Source organism: Sorex fumeus, unplaced genomic scaffold, assembly GCF_029834395.1.
Source record: "Sorex fumeus unplaced genomic scaffold, SorFum_2.1 ptg000098l, whole genome shotgun sequence".
NCBI classification, from domain to species: Eukaryota; Metazoa; Chordata; class Mammalia; order Eulipotyphla; family Soricidae; genus Sorex; species Sorex fumeus.
Genome location: NW_026606155.1, coordinates 28,445,622 through 28,463,625, shown reverse-complemented (window position 1 = coordinate 28,463,625; position 18,004 = coordinate 28,445,622). Strand labels below are relative to the sequence as shown.

The 18,004-nt window shown below is 38.3% G+C and overlaps 1 protein-coding gene across 19 annotated transcripts in view; it reads left to right on the top strand.

The window, feature by feature from the left end:
- Positions 1-18,004, top strand: part of GPHN (gephyrin) — a 475,981-nt gene that overhangs the window by 452,316 nt on the left and 5,661 nt on the right. For all 19 annotated transcript variants that reach the window (XM_056133389.1, XM_056133387.1, XM_056133400.1 and 16 more), the window contains 3 exons: positions 4,741-4,814; positions 8,161-8,225; positions 11,874-11,977. In XM_056133389.1, coding sequence (XP_055989364.1) covers positions 4,741-4,814; positions 8,161-8,225; positions 11,874-11,977 — 243 coding nt within the window. The remainder of the gene's footprint in view (positions 1-4,740; positions 4,815-8,160; positions 8,226-11,873; positions 11,978-18,004) is intronic.

The window sequence follows — 18,004 nt, the reverse complement described above, 5'->3', positions numbered from 1 at the left end:
GTCACACCCAGCGATGCACAGGAGTTACTCCTGGTTCATGCACTCAGGAATCACTCCTGGCGGTGCTTGGGGGACCATATGGTATGCTCGGAATCGAACCCGGGTCGGCCGCGTGTTAGACAAACGCCCTACCCGCTGTGCTATTGCTCCAGCCCCATGACTACATTTTCTTTAAAAACAAAATAATTGTTCTAGTCTCAATTCCTAAGTATTTTTCTTAATACAACATAAACTAATTTTTTTAATTATACTGAAAATAATTTGTGTATAGCACATTTAAAATTTTTTAGATTCAGAGTCAGAGAGATAATACAGCAGTTAGGGCACTTGCCCTCCATTAGGATGACTGAGGTTTGATTTCAGCACCCCCCTGAGCCCCTCCACCTCCAGGAGTGATCTCTGAGTACAGAGTCTCAGAGTACAGAGATCTCAGAGTACAGAGTAAGCATCACTAGGTATAGGAAAAAAACAACTTTAAAAAATTGCTAAACTAACCATAATGCCCCAAAGGAGAGAGAGAGAGAGACAGAGAGACAGAGGGACAGAGAGACAGAGAGAGAGAGAGAGAATCCCTGCCATGGGGATAGGCTAGGAGAGGGTGACAAGAAGGAAACTAGAGACACTGGTGGTAGGAAATGTATACTGGTGGAGGGATAACTGTTGGAACACTATATGACTGAAACCTGACCATGATCAGCTTTGTAACTGTGTACTTCATGGTGATTTAATTTAAAAAAAATTTTTTTATATTAAAATTGAAACAACTTGCTAAATTGGTTCAGAAAAGTAGTTTCAGAAAAGCCCTTTGCACCCCACCTCAACGAGACCTCGAGTCGCCGCCCACAAATGGCCTCTCTAGCTCCTGATCAAGCTGCTTAATGGCCATAATCCCAGAGACTCAGAAACAAATCTCAAAACCCAGCGGCTTTTGGCAGAAATGCACCTGGACCCCACAGTAGGTTACTGTTGCCGGGCCATCCCAGGAAGGAAATGGTGCCATCCCTCCACCTGCTCCCCCTTGGTGGCTCGGTGACCACCATCCACCAGAGGTCCCTGGACAGTCAGTTTTGGGCCCCCTGTGATGAGACACGCAGGGCCTCACAGGATGGATGTGGAGCCGCTTCTCTCCTCCCCATCCCAACGAGACCCCGAGTCACCTCCCACAAACGGCCTCTCTCACTCCTGATCAAGCCGTTTAATGGCCATGATCCCAAAGACTGAGAAACAAATCTCTGAACCCAGCAGCTTTTGGCAGAAATGCATCTAGTCCCTACAGTAGGTTACCAGCGCTGTGCCACCCCAGGTGGGAATAGGTTTCGTGCCTTGGCCTGTTCCCCCGGCAGCCTGGTGGCCACCATCCTCCAGAGGCCACTGGACAGTAAGATTTGGGCCCTCAGTGCCTCACGGGATGGGGGTGGAGCCGGCCCTTTCCTCCCTGTCCCATGAGACCCGAGTCACCACCTATGAATGGCCTTTCTCGCTCCTGATCAAACTGCTTAATGGCCATGATCACAGAGACTCAGGAACAAATCTCAGAGCCCAGCAGGTTTTGGCAGAAATCCCTTCAGATTTAAGTGTTAAAATTTCAGAATTTCCAAATGACAGGGCCCCTACTGCAGCCACGCGACATCATGTTATTCTTAACCAGCATTAGGAAACAAATTGTCTACAGTTGCCTTTTGAGCAGATCTGAGTTTTGGGGTAAAATCCCAAATAATAATGGCAGGTCTGGTGTCAAAATATTGAATGTAAGCAAAGTAGAGAGAGAGTGATGTGGAAATCATCTGCCCCACAGGTAGGGGAGCGTGTGGCATGGGAGTATACTGGGGTTTTGGATAAGTAAATGAAGACATGCTGTTTAGTAAGGATTCTGTGTGTGTGTGTGTGTGTGTGTGTGTTTAAGAGAGAGAACTAGAGAGAAGGTTTCTATTCTCACAAACCTCATATTATAATAAAGATCATGTATGAATGTTTAGGCAATTGCAATGTAAGATATCAGAAGGACACAATATCATAAAAGCACATGTATGAGAAAGATCTAAAGATTTCTGTTTCTCCTGTAGTGAAATAACTTGTTTAAACCAACCGATCCATCATGAACAACTATAAAAACTACGATCTTAAATTATTTGCCCAGAAATGTAGCTCAGAGATTTAAGGCTCTTGCCTGGTAAATGAGATTGTAAGTTTAAATCTATATGTCACCACTTGCACAGAGGTAATTAGGATAGTCCCACTATTTGTGAGAGACCCAGAGATAGATAAAACAGCTTGCAAGATGACTCAGTTACATAGAAAGCACCTGGGACAAGCCTGAGGTTCAGAGCTTAATCCCCACAAAGATATTTTGTAGGCACAAATTTTCTTTGTGCCCACAAAAGCAACTTCAGGCACTGCTGCATTTCATTTCCAAAGATCAGGTCTTGTTAGACCATTGAGGTTGTTTGTGGTGGATTGTAAAGTAAAAGAGCTAAACTTCCTGGCATTTCATTTTAGAGCTTTCTATGTATTATTCATTTTAATTGACTTATATTTGGTAATCTAGTGGACAAATGTCCAGTTTTTTTTTTCAGAAATATACATTATGTTATATTAAATCTATAAAGCAAATAGTATAAAATGTATATGTATGTCTTTCTTACCAAGCATTAAACTATATTTAACATTATTTCTCTGACATTAAAACTGTCCTGAGAGGCCATAAAGGTAGCTCAGAAATTAAGGCACATTCCTTGCATGTTACCAACCTGATCCCATCCCTGGTACCTCATGGTCCCCAAGTATCACAGGGTGCAGCCACGGAGGTCCCTGAGCACCACCAGATGGCCCAGGTAATTAATACCCTGAACCACAAGGTCCAGACAGCACCATCCACAAGCACTTTAATTGAACCTCCACCTCACCCAAGAATCACTAGAAAGAACCCCCAGGCATCCTAAATAACCATTTAGGAAACTCCCCTCCCCCCAAAAAAAATGAAATAAATGTTTAAAACACTGTCAAGGCCAGAAACATAGTTCCAAAGTGTTCTTTTCCAAAGGTTCTATGTTTTATTTCCAGGACCAACAAGGATGGCCCTGGTGGCAGACAAAGCTATTAGACCAAGCATTACCATATTACTGATCCAAACACCGAATCACCAGGTCCATACTGCTCTGAAAGTGGCCTCCAGACCCCAAGCATTGCTGAAGTTGACCCTATTTTCTAAAAACTTTGTCTGGGGCTGGAGAGATAGTACAGTAGGCAAGGTGCTTACCTTGCATGTAGCCAACCCATATTCTGGGAACCTATATGGTGACCCAGCCCCACCAGGAGTGATTCCTGAGCCCGGAGACAAGAGTAAGCTCTGAGCACCACCAGGTGTAGCACAAAAAAAAATTTTTAAGTTTGTCTTAAAAGAACAGCAGTAATTCCATAATGGTATTATAAATTAATGTGGTTTCTCAGTTTTGGGCGACAGGGATGTACTTTCTGTTGTCTCTTTTGGAGACATTATTTCTTTTATTCATAATTTTATCTCCTGATGCCTGACTTAGTAATCAGCATATATCAGGTGTTTGATAAATATTTATTTAATGAAGATATTGATGACTCAGGGAGATGCAGATCAAAACCACAATGAGATATCACTTCACACCACAGAGACTGGCCCATATCCACAAGAACATAAGCAACCGGTGCTGGCGCGGATGTGGTGAGAAAGGGACACTCCTTCACTGTTGGTGGGAATGCCGACTGGTTCAGCCCTTTTGGAAAACAGTATGGACGATTCTCAAAAAATTAGAAATTGAGCTCCCATTTTATCCAGCAATGCCACTCCTGGGAATATAACCCAGAAAGGCAAAAAAGTACAGTCGAAGTGACATCTGCAATTTTCTGTTTATTGCAGCACTCTTTAAAATAGCCAGAATCTGGAAAAAACCTGAGTGCCCGAGAACAGATAACTGGTTAAAGAAACTTTGGTACATTTACACAATGGAGTACTATGTAGCTGTTAGAAAAGACGAAGTCACGAAATTTACATACAAGTGGTACTACATGGAAAGTATTATGTTAAGCGAAATGACTCAGAAAGAAAGGGATAGACATAGAAAGATTGCATTCATCTGGGGAACATAAAGTAACAAAATAGGAGACCAATACCCAAGAATGGCCAAAATTAGTACCAGGAATTTTACTCCATGGCTTGGAGGCCAACCACACATACTAGGGGAAAAGGGAGCTCAGATAAAGAAAGGAACACCAAATAAAGATGTTGGGAGGATCCTCCCAGGATGGGAGAAGCATGCGGAAAGTAGACTATAGACTAAACATGATTGTTACCCATTGCCTCTTTTGCAAACCACAACATCCAATAAGAGAGAGAGAACAAAAGGGAATGCCCTGCCACAGAGGCAGGGTAGGATAGGGGGGATGGGGTGTGGGAGGGATACTGGGATCCGTGGTGGTGGGAAATGGGCACTGGTGGAGGGATGGATATTTGATCATTGTATAATTGAAACCCAAGCACAAAAATGTGTAAGTCTGCAACTGTACGTCATGATGTCTCACTATTAAAAAATTTTAAAAAAAAGATATTGATGACTATGGAATTGATACAGAAATATATGTCTTAAGCAATCAATTTCACTTCAACTTTCAGTCTTAGGAATTTATTTCATTTTAATTTAATGTTTTGAAAGTCTGGTATTAAAATGTTTGAATGTTTGGAGTAAAATTATTATTTTTTTATATTTGCAGGACTATCTCAAGCAGGTGCTGGACATTGATCTTCATGCTCAGATCCACTTTGGCAGGGTTTTTATGAAACCAGGGTATGAAAATAATCTTGTTATCTCACAAATGTAGTTGGTTTGACTTGGTTGATAATCAAAGTTTGCATCTTCTATTGTGAGTTATTCAAACAAAAAATATTATATAATACTTAGAAATATTTGCACAAAATTTAGCTTTTAGTTGAAATTTGGACTCATCCGTCACCAGGTTTGGTATAAATGAAGCAAAATAACTCTCACAACCTTTTTCCCCTTTGATCCCATAATTTTATTCCTTTTTCTTTTTCTGTCTCCTTATACTACTTCTTTCTCATTTTTTACTAAGCAATTTTTCTATGAAAATTCTCTAACATGCAAAATTGGGGAGAACAATGAATCTTCTATGTACCTATCACCCAGCTTCAGTAATTATCAACATTTTTCACAATTTTTTTATGAATCCTCTTCTTATCTTTTATGGGAACAGAGGATGGAATTTTTTAAAATCAAACTCTATAGATATTTTGTCATTTTGGTTTACAACTTAAATCATAGCAGCAGCATTCTCTTGTATAATATTATTCTCTTGCCTAAGAAAACAAATACTTTTATTCATCTAATGCTAAGAAAATATTCAAAACTCTTCCAAATATCAACAAAAAAGAATATTTCCCCTTAATTTTTTATTAGAATTCAGGTCAGGTCTTCTTATTGTATTTGACTAAAACAAAAACATTTACTTCCCCCTCCCTGTCATTTTTTTCATGCAGTTAACTTATTAAATAAACTAAATCACCTTCCCAAGACACAGGATTCACTAATTGCTTCCTTAATTTGTTCCTCTCTCTTTCTATATAAACTAGAAGTTAGATCTAAAGGGTTTGTTAGGTTCAGATTTGATTATTTTCCTTTGCAAACATGCTTAATAAGTAGGATTTCATAATGCTTATAACTACCTCCAAGGAAGAAACAACAGAATCTTGCATATTACCTAAAGACAGATAGGGGAACGTTCTGTAATCAGTTGTAAATCCTAAAATAATACCAAGAATTAGTGTTCAAACATTTGTTACCACATCATTAAACTAACAATATGACTGTTCAGAACCTTGAAATTCTATAAACCGATTCCTTTTTCAAAGATATGTGAACATTCTGGCACGTCTCTGCTCTCAGCAACATTAGAGATGATGCTTTAATTCAAAATTACATTGTCAGGTTCTAGGATGTCACTCAGTGAGTGTGAGCCACTGGGTTCAATTCCCCAAACCACATATACGCAAAACAGGAGAGAATTCTATTCTAATGGATGTCCTTATGAACCTTAAAAGAGTAGAGACTTCCCAGTTGTTAAAGAGTAACCTTGGACCTATAGAGATAGTACAGAGGTTAAAGGGCAATCCTTGCACGCAATCAGTCCAGGTTCAATCCATGCACCACATATTGTCCCCTGAACACTGCTAGAAGTCATCACTTGGATGATGACTAATCCCACCCTACTCCCCAAAAATGTGAGCTATGGGAGTTATCTACAGATTCAAGAATCCTTTTGAGTGCCAAGCCGAGTTAGTCTTCCCAATTTTTCAGATTTAATGGGTTCCACTTGTCAGTTCCAGATCAGACTTTGCTTCCTTGATTTTGTCATTTCACAATGAAATTAAGATGATCTCTAAAACATTTTCCACAATTTAATACAATTTAGAATTCCTGGCATTTTATATATTATTTGTAGTTGTTCCAATATGGTTGCAGCTGACAGGGCCATATTTTTTTTCTCAATTTATTATTTAAACTGTTGGTTTTGGATAGTTGGATAGTTCTTAAGAATATTTCATTTTGGGGGTGTTGAGCTAGCACACAGGTTAAAGTATTTTGACTTGCATGCAGTTGACCCAGGTTTAAATACTGGAACTACATATGTGAGTTACCAAGGGTCACTTCTGAGCTAGGAATAGCCCCAAGCATCTCTTAGTGAGGCCAAACCACCAATTCTGTGTGTGTGTGGGGGGGGGGGGGGGTGTTAAGCATACATTATATTATGCTATAAATGCACAGATTTTTTTGTCTATTTCTCTGGGTTATAATTTTTTTTGGGGGGGTCACACCCAGCGATGCTCAGGAGTTACTTCTGGCTCTGCACTCAGGAATTACTACTGGGCAGTGCTTGGGGACCATATGGAATGCTGGGGATTGAACTTTGGTCGGCTGTGTGCAAAAGGAATTATTGTTATAAATTTCCATCAAGAATAGTGTAGACTATCATGCTAAGTGAAATGAGTCAGGAAGAGAGGGACAGACATAGAAAGATTGCATTCATCTGAGGAATATCACTGTCACTGTCCTCCCGTTGTTCATCGATTTGCTCGAGCGGGCCCAGTAACATCTCCATTGTGACAATTGTTACTGTGTTTGGCATATTGAATACACCACGGGTAGCTTGCCAGACTTTACTGTGTGGGCAAGATACTCTCGGTGGCTTGCCCGGCTCTCCGAGGGGGCAGAGGACTCAAACTCGGGTTAGCCATGTTGGCCGCTTGCAAGGCAAATGCCCTACCCGCTGTGCTATTGCTCCAGCCCCTGAGGAATATAAAGTAACAGAATAGGAGACTAACACCCAAGAATAGTCGAGATAAGTACCAGGAGTTTCACTCCATGGCTTGAAGGCCAGCCACACATGCTAGGGGAAAAGGCAGCTCAGAGAGAGAAGTGAGCACCAAGTAAAGGGTGTTGGGAGGATCCTGCCAGGATGGGAGATGCATGCTGAAAGTAGACTAGACCAAACATGATTGCCACTCAATTCCTCTTTTGCAAACCACAGCACCCAAAAGGAGAGAGAGAACAAAAGGGAATGCCCTGCCACGGAGGCGGGGGGCGGGGGGGGTATGGGGGGGGGGGATACGGGGATCATTGGTGGTGGACAATGGGCACTGGTGGAGGGATGGGTCCACTGGTGGAGGGATCATTGTATAACTGAAACCCAAGCACAAAAACTTGTAAGTCTACAACTGTACCTCATGGTGTTTCACTAATAAAAATTTTAAAAAAAGAAAAAGAAAAAAAAAGCATAGTGTAGACATTATTAACTGGAAAGATAAACTCCAGAATATGAGTGTGGCTTCTATGGCACAACAGTAAAGGGGAGAAAACTAAGCTACAACAAAAAAAAGATTCTGTTATTTGAAAATGGAGGATGCTAAAAACAGATTTATTTTAATGCTTTTGAAATAACTTAGAGTATAAAGATTTTAAGATTGACTTAAGTATTAAGATTGGCTTAAGAGTTAACAGGAAGTCTTTTTATTTAATAAATGATCTGAATTGAGTGCCATATAACAAAACTGGGATAATTAATATACTTATCATTCTACTTAGTAGCATGTAATGAACAACTTTTTGTTCTCTTTAGCCTGCCAACAACATTTGCAACCTTGGATATTGATGGTGTAAGAAAAATAATCTTTGCACTACCAGGTAAGAATAATTGAAATCCATTTTTCTTTTTAATTTCTCTGTGAAAATTATCCAATTTTTTTTTTGGTCTTTTTATCCTAGGTGGTAATTTCCCTGTCCAAATACCTGATTTTGACCTTGAACAAATAACTTAAACATTCTGATGTTGTTTCTTCATGTATAAACTGGGGCTAATATCTACTTAATTGTTTGATGTGCAAGTTAAGAGAAGTTTCTTTTTAAAACAGTATAAACCATAGAATGATAACCAAGGGTTAGCTGTTACCTAACTTTCGATTTTCTAGGAAACCTCCTTGTAGGAAATGTGTTCAAAATTAGCAATCTAATTAATTCCCACAGCTAGAAATAATATAATGAAGGGACCAATGACCTTACATTACTCATGTAAGTCTTGAACAAAAAAATACAAAGCCACGTTTGGTCTTTGCTAGATTTGGACTGGGAAGGGGATAGAGGAAGATTAATATTCCAGGCAGTACTGCTAGTATTGTTGCTTCTCAGTCAAGTCTGTGACTGACCCCACCCTTATTTCCATGGGTTCATATTGTCAAAAAAGGAAAGTGGTTTAGTTTACAAATATTTGTTCAATTCCATTTTTTATTGCTTTTTTTGTCACTGCTTTTAAAACCATACTTTTAAAACTATTACTACTTTTAATTTTAAAGTAATTTAGAAATTTTGCAGATCTAACTTAAATTTTCAATTTTTAAAGTTATCTTCCAATATGTACCGGTGTCTTAGTCTCTTTATCTTTGGCACAGATCCCTTCAGAAAATAACTGACTTATTCCTTTCACATGGGTTCCTAATATAGTTCTCTAATTTTTTATATCAATAAATATTTAAAAATAAATAGTAAGAATGTAAGAGAAATTTTTAGAACATTTTAAACCTCCTTTGTGTAACTATAGAAGAGATAAGATGTCTACAAATAGAAAATTTTGAGAGAAGATATGTAAGTAGTCTTTACAATGTAATTACAGTATGGAATCTCTTGGACCCCTTAATATATCTTTAGATACTCAGAAGACCATTATGTAAAGACTTGTGATTCTCTTCTAGCTTCATTTTACCTAGAAGAGATTGTTAATTTTGTCTGCAAGGTATATATGACTTGAACTAGAGCCCATCAGTAGTATAAATATATATATAATGAAGTTTATTTACAGATATTCAAAGTATCTTTATGACAAAGAATTTTATAGTGGGAGTCTTTTTCACAATTGCTAAGGAAGTTGGTTTACCAAAGAAGTGATAATTAACCGGTTTTCAAATTGGCCCTATTATTTTAAGTTTTCTGTGCTCAACCTGAGAGAAACCAAAAGAGGGCAGCAACAACACATGTTCAAATTGAAGAACTCAGCCCCTTTTATGAGAATTTTAAGGGTGAGCTTGTTTTCTGCTTTCCCGAGGGCCATGCATTTAAAGCCACTACTAACCCTCCTAAGTTTTAAATCAGTTTCAAAGTTATGATGCCAGGGCCAGCAACATGCTTTAGGAGTCCTGCATTCTATTCCCTGAACAGTATAGTATGTTTCCCCATGCGACATCATCATTGGGAGTAGACCTGAACACTACCAGGTATAGCCAAGAAAAAACAAGAAAAATAACAAAACGAAAGTTATGGGTATTTACTTGTTCTTTTTTAAACTTGAATATTAATTATAACACATTGTAAAAGACACATGAACATTAAGAAATGGTATCAGTGATCTCTGTCTCCCTGAAAATAACCACTATATAAAGTTTTTTGGTAATGGTTTTTCTAATCCTTTTTTCTTAGAGCATATAACTTTTTGTAGATTAATTGTATGAAGGAGTAGTTACAGGATCTCTGCAATTATTTTTTAACAGTAACAAGGGAAAAGCAATTGATTCCCTTGTTACTGTTAAAAAATTCCCTTGATTAAGAATCTGATATTCTGTTGGAAAGTCATTTTTTAAATTGAAATAATAGTATCATTGATCATTTTTATGACTTAAAAAATATGATTGTCACTACTTTTGTCTGTAGAAGAAAATTAAAGATACGGTTTTTACTAAATATATCATTGTCTTTTACTTTCATCTGCTACAATTAGCAACACAGAGTGAGACCAAGGCAACCCAGAAATAGTCCATCCTTGCTCCAAGTTTATATATACTTATATTCACATACACTATAAAAAGTATTAATAAAGTGAAACTGGGCATTAAAAATTATTTAGTTCAAATGTTTAATTTTGTGGGTGAGTAAAGGTTTAAAACTCACCAGGTTCACAACCTTGGTTATTTAACAGGCCCACACAAGAAATTAAATCTATCATTCTCTGCCCAGTGTTTTTTTCCATAGACCACCATTTTTTTCCTTTAAAGTGTATAACACACTCAGATTTCATCTTGGAGAAAAAAAACTGATTTCCAATATTTTCTTATATCTTTAAAAAAACTTGGTATTTTTTATAAGCTACCATAACAAAATGTCACTGACTATATGACTAGTTTACAACATCAAAAAAAGTTAATTTCTCACAGTCCTAGGGATTGGAAATATAAGATCAAGATGCTGTCCTGTGCCAGAGAGATAGTATAACAGGTAAGGCTCTTGCCTTGCACAGAACTGACCTCAATTTGATCCCAGGAGTGATCTCTGAGCATTAAGCCAGAAATAATCCCTGAGCACAGCCAGCTGTGGTCCAAAAAAATATAAAATAAAGATGCAGCCAAACTGGTTTCTGTTGAGTTCTTTCTTCCTGGCTTGTAGATAAATTGCCAGCTTCTCACTATGGTCTTGGTAAAGTCTTTCTTCTGTGTTTATACACTCCCAATATTTGTTCCTTTTTGAAGGACACCATTTCTGTTTGATTAGAACCTCACTGTTATTAACTCACATAACTTTAATTACTTCCTAAAGGCCCTGTTTTCAACTATAGGCTCATTGGGAGGGGGTAAACATTCAACATAGTAATTTGAAGGGACACATTTGGTTTATAATGTTGTTAATCATTTTTTATTGAATTACTGTGAGATACAGTTACAAAGCTTTCATGATCGGGTTTCAGTCATACAATGTTCCAATACCCATCCCTCCACCAGATATTTCCTATCACCAATATCCTCCTTAACCTTCCTGCCAACGCCCCTTCCAACCTGCCTTTATGATGGGCACTTTCTCTCTCCCCTCACCCCCTCATATTATGGTTGCAATACCAAAACTGAGGGTACATTGATCTTTAAGTACTTCTAATTTAAAAAAATAACTGGGTAGGAGGCATTATGAATGAATTTACTTTGCTTATTTTATTATCTGATTTTTGTAGTAATTTTGTATTGGTGGGGGGGGGAAAACAACATGTGGAAACTGCTTTAACACTTGCCAATTTTTATTAGTAACTTTTGTAAGTATGGCCCTCTAGAAAGTAGAAATAAATGGAATTAAACAGGCAGCAGAAGTTCCTATGTTTCACTGGTAGAACTAAATGTTTACACTGTGTGACATATGGATGACTGTAGCTTAATTTCTGCAACCTTTGAGGGTCACGGTGATTCAAAAGAGGAAGACTAGTTATTAGTCATTTCTGTCTCTTTTATACCTGAAAATATAGACAGACATAATGATTTTGCAAAATTTTTGTGTACGTGCTATAAATTTCTGTTGGTTGACTTTCAGGGAATCCTGTATCAGCCGTGGTTACCTGCAATCTCTTTGTTGTGCCTGCACTGAGAAAGATGCAGGGCATCTTGGATCCTCGGCCAACCATCATCAAAGCCAGGGTAATGTTTTCCAGTGATCAGGAACCAAAGCTAAAGCCTAATAATTGTGAATAGATATTATTTCCTAATTGTCCCAAACAACTTCTAGAATGTTATACATTAATTTTGAGGCAAGTGCAATTATATTTACTTCCAGTGGAGGAAAAGGGGACCCTTCGCTTTCTTCCCTCATTTTCTCTGTGATTTTCAAAGTAACTAATTTTTTCCATTTGGAAATCTATTGGGGTATGCATATGTAATGACATATGGTCAGTAGATTGTAAGTGGTGCACCTTAACACTGATTGCCACTATACCTGCTCTGTGGGTGGGAGGACAAGAAGTCCTTTTACCTATGTAGACTCTTAAGGACAGCAGTTTACCTATTCACTTTTTAGGTTACCTCACTCATAATTTTTGAAAGTTCAGAAAAAGGCAAGGAGCCAAAGAGATAGTACAGGTGCAGGGTTTAAGATGTTTGCCTTGCACATGGCTGACCCTGGTTATATTCTTGCACAACATGTAGTCTCCCAAGTCACTCTAAAAGTGATCCCTGAGCACAGAGCCAGGAATAAACCCTGAGCATATCTGTGTATGACCCAACCTTCCCCTCCATAAAAGAGTTAAGACTAAGACCAGGACTCAATGGACCAGAAACAGGTAACTTTATGTGATTTTATTTATTTCATGGTAAGAGGGCTTCTCACAAGTTTTCTATATCATAGAAAAAGTTAACTATAGGTACTGTGTTTTCAAGTGACTCTCCAGAACTGACTGAAAAAGGCATAACAGAAACTTGATATCTATCCAACAGTTCCTCTCTTCCTCTTCCCCTCTGTTCCTTGCAGTCACCATTTTGTTCTCTGCTGTTGTAAGTTTAACTGTTTTATGTACTTTACATAAGGACAGTTATTTGTCCTAGCAAGGGCTGGAGCGATAGCACAGTGTATAGGGCGTTCGCCTTACAAGCGGCCAACATGGCCGACCCAAGTTCGATTCCTCCGCCACTCTCGGAGAGCCCGGCAAGCTACCGAGAGTATTTGATATGCCAGACACAGTAACAACAAAGTCTCCAATGGAGATGTTACTGGGCCCGTTCAAGCAAATCGACGATCAACGGGAGGGCCTTTACCTTTACTTTACCTACCACTTGTATGTAAACTTCATGACTTCGTCTTTCCTAACAGCTGCATAGTACTCCATTGTGTAAATGTGCCAGAGTTTCTTCAACCAGTCATCTGTTCTCGGGCACTCAGGTTTTTTCCAGATTCTGGCTATTGTAAAGAGTGCTGCAATAAACAGAAAATTGTAGATGTCACTTCGGCTATACTTTTTTGCCTCTCTGGGATATATTCCCAGGAGTGGTATTGCTGGGTCAAATGGGAGCTCAATTTCTAGTTTTTTGAGAATCATCCATACTGCTTTCCAGAAGGGCTGAACCAGTCGGCATTCCCACCAACAGTGAAGGAGTGTCCCTTTCTCACCACATCCGCGCCAGCACTGGTTGCTTTTGTTCTTGTGGATATGGGCCAGTCTCTGTGGTGTGAGGTGATACCTCATTGTGGTTTTGATCTGCATCTCCCTGATGATTAATGATGTGGAACATTTTCTCATGTGTCTTTTAGCCTAAATGTCCTTTTTAAGCTGAATAATATTTCACTATATGTATATTCCACATTTTCCATATCCATTTATCTTTTAATGGACATTTGGATTATTTCCATGGGAAGATCATGCAGTGCTGGGAATCAAAGCCAGACTTCCCACATGCAGTGTATATGTTCCAGCACTTAGAGATATTTTGTGGGGGGGATGTGGCTTAGTAGTAGAGCATTTGCCTGGCCTATGCAATGCCCTGGATTCAATCCTCTGTACCACCAAAAAAAAAATTCTCTCCTGACTATTAAAATAATAATAGGCATACTAAAAGAATAGACATATATTCAAAGGAGGCTTACTGAATTATGATGGATTTATTTTAATATGAGAAACTTTCATAGTATCTCTATCAGTCTGCATTTCTACCAATAGTGTAAAAAGAGTTCCAGTTTCTCTACAACCTTGCCAGTGTTTCTTATTTTGTATTTTTTACATAATAGCCTAACATGTATGAGGTGATGTTCATTGTGGTTTTGATCTGAATTTCCCTGGTAGCCTGTGATGTTGAGCACCTTTTTTTATATAGCTGGTGACCATGTCTTTTTTCTTTTTTTATTAGTGAAACACCATGAGGTACAGTTATAGACTTACAAATTTTGTGCTTGGGTTTCAGTCATACAATGATCAAGTACCCATCCCTCCACCAGTGCCCATCATCCACCACCACGGGTCCCAGCATCCCCCCCACCCCCCATCCCCTGGTGACCATGTCTTATTTGGAGAAATGTTTAAGCCATTTCCTTACTTTTCAACAGATTTGTTTTTCACTATTCACTTGTGAGATCCTTTTGAGTTATGAGTTCAAGTGAATTATGAGATATGAAATCCTATCTTTTGGATTTTAAACTGTTATTAGATAGATTGAAAGTATTTTCTCCCAGTATGTAGGTTGCCTTTTGATTCTGCTGACTGTTTTATTGCTTTGCAGTAGTACTTATGAATGTATGATATAGTCTTACTTTCATTTTTTTATTATATTACCTGTGCTTTTTGTTGTAATATCAAGAAAGCATTGCTGATGTCAAGAATCTTTTCCTTTATGCTTTATTCTATGAGTTTAGAGTTTCAGGTTTGACATTTAAGTCTTCAATTAAATTTTATTTGGTTTTCTATATAGTGTAGTACAGGCATTCAGTGTTATTCTTTTGCTTGTATTTAGCATGTTTCCTCCATGTGCAAATGCTTACTTTCAAGAACTCTGAAATTAATTCAAATATTAATTACAATTAGTTATAGTTCTAATTATAGTTCAAAGAAAGAACATAAACCATAGAAGAGAAGGAAGAAATATAAATATTATTCTGATGATATGTAGGATAAAACCATCATGAAAAGTATAGGTGTCAAATATTTTTAGCATTGACCTAGATATTGAGATTGTTATAGACCAGTATATTAAAAAAAAGTCTTTTTCTTAAAATTTTAGTAAAAATTTTACTAAATACCTCTGTAAACAAAATTTTATGGGAGTTTCTCAATAATTACAATGGTGGTCTTTAAATTAAATGAAAAATGAAGAGAATCACCAGAAAAAAAGCTTACTGGTCAAGTCAGATCAGTCACAAACTTTGACATATAGACCAGTAATACTGAATTTGCTCACTCACTATTCTTATAGACTTATTTAAAGTTGGGAAATAAAAAAAATTCACAGTTATAAGAAAAAAAGACTTCTCTTTAGCTCTAGGAAGCTCTAGTAGTTCTTATTTCTGTTTTAACATCTGCCATCTGTAAAAAGAACACTGGACTGACAATAATAGTGAGGTAGTGCTCTGAAATTGGACCATGGTTAGTACATTCCTCACTCCTGTCAACTCCCAGACTTGAGCACTGGTGTAAGAATCTGTAGAACTCCTTTCTCCTAAAGTGTCACTAGAACCATCCAAATGAATTGACAAAATGCTTGGCTGTTCCCTTTCCTATTTTCAGTTCGCCAAATTACCCCCCACAACTTTTTGTTGTTGTTGTTGTTAAATCCATGAGAACAGTAGCAAAGCCTTTCAGTTCAAGTCTCGGTTGGTCATATAATGATCAAATACCTGTCCCTTCACCTGTACACGTTTTCCACCACCAAGAACCCCAGTATTCACTCCCTCCAACCTGTGTGGCAGATTTCCACTTTACACTCTCTCTCTCTCTGTTTCTCTCTCTGTCTCTCTCGGTCTCTCTCTCTCTGTCTCTCCCCCCCCCCCCCCCCCGGTGATCACATTCAATATTACTACACAAGACCCACCACTGTTATTTGGAATTTTCCCCAACATTCAGACCTACCACAAAGACATCATTAGAAAATTTGTTTTCTAATGTTGATTATGAAGAGCATATGATGTTGTGTGGCCACAATAGCAGCCACGAGAATTTAGAATTCTAATGTTTTAGTAAAAAACCTAGAGGGATTATTGCCGGAAGCTCCTGGGTTCCGAGATTAGTATGTGTGCCTCTGGGTTCATGGTCAGTCAGAAGCCAGAGGAGGCATTTGAGGGTGGCAACCTGGAGCATTGTCATGGCAGGGAACAGCGCCAATTCCACCCCCCATCCCATGAAGCCCCACATGCCTCGTCAATGCAGTCACATACCTGGCTGTTCATTAGGCTCTAAAAAATGCAGGACACCGTGTCGCCACCACAGAGGCAGACAGGCGGAGGGACAGACACCCTTCCCCTCCCAGGGTGGAATAGCACCATAGTTAAATACACAGTCCAGATGCATTTCGGTTGGGCATTATCTTTTCCTCAGATTTTCCCACCACCATTCAAGCCTGATTTTCAGGGAGAAATCCTGGATGATTTACTTTCCATTGATCACTTTGCATATAAGGAAATGCAAAGCAGCAGTTTACGTGGCCACGTGGTTCAGAAAAAATGTCCTGGTACCCGCATGCCAGAGCCATGCTTGTAGAAGCTCATGATCACCGGGCCCCCACAACTTTTTAAGTGCCACTTTAAACATAACCTTATTCATTTCCATCTCATTATCTGTTTTCTGACCATCAAAGATGCTGTATGGCCACCTTTGGTCAATATTCTCCATAATGGCTGTCACAATGATCTTTCCAAATTCTTACCATTCTGGGGAAGTGATATAGAGTGTAAATCCTGTGTTAGTAACTCACACTGCTGGACTCTCACTAGTACACTATCTTGCTAATGTTGTATGACTTTGAAAAGTTAGTACCAAAAGAATCATCCTTTGATGTCGATTATTCTGAGGAGTATCAATTAAAAATAAACACTTTGCTCTGTGCTTTGTTCTTTTATGATTGAAGTTGGAAAAACTGATCTTCAGGAGCTGAAGAGACAACAGGTGAGGCACATGCCTCACAAGGTCATTATCCTCAAGACTTCATATGGTCTCCAAACCCAGCCAGAAGTGATCCCTGAACACAAAGCCAAGAGTAATCTCTGATCATAGCCCTGTATGGACCAAAAACCAAACAAGAAAACAAAAATACTGATCTTTAGTACATAATCAGAAGTACAATCCTTGCAATTCATGAAATAGAATCACTGTATCACTGTCCTCCCATTGTTTATCGATTTGCTGGAGCGGGCCCAGTAACATTGTGAGACTTGTTACTGTGTTTGGCATATCGAACACGTCACAGGTACTTGCCAGGCTTTGCCGTGCGGGCGAGATACTCTCAGTAGCTTTCCAGGCTCTCCAAGAGGGGCGGAGGAGTTGAACTCAGGTCGGCCATGTTGGCTGCGTGCAAGGCAAACGCCCTACCCGCTGTGCTATTGCTCCAGCCCATGAAATAGAGTAACTGACCAAACTTTTCCATAAAATGTTACCCTATATTACACCTCCTCAATATTCTTTGTAAAGATCTTAAACAGCACTGTTTTAGCACTGTTAATAAACAGCTGTATAAAATAGCACTATTTTATGTAGAAACCTATCTGAAATAACTCATTTCAAGCAGTGATTAAGAGAAGGGCAATGCCTTCTTCTCCCATGAATTCAGGTCAGCCTGTCCTAAGAGAGAGAGCTTTGAAACATTACTAAGCTATTATAATTTGTCAACTTTCAGTCTTCTCTTGCCTTACTGTCCTGCATTCTGTATGAACATGATAGATTTTTCCTGACTGATGCCATAAACAGTATAATAAAAGGAATACAACAAAATAGTTATATTTGAAAACTGTTAAGATGTTTACAACTACATAGAGAATTGTTTACTATGGTAGTATCCATCCTTGATCATCAAAAGATTATTTCTTTATATAAGACTTTATATAAGATGATTTATTAATTAACAATATATTTAAATCATGGAACTGACCATTTGTAATACGAAACTTAAATCATAATAACATCAAGAAGTGAAAGATAAAATAGGATTATAGGAACTTTGAAAAATGAATTTGAAACCAATTCATACCAGTATATA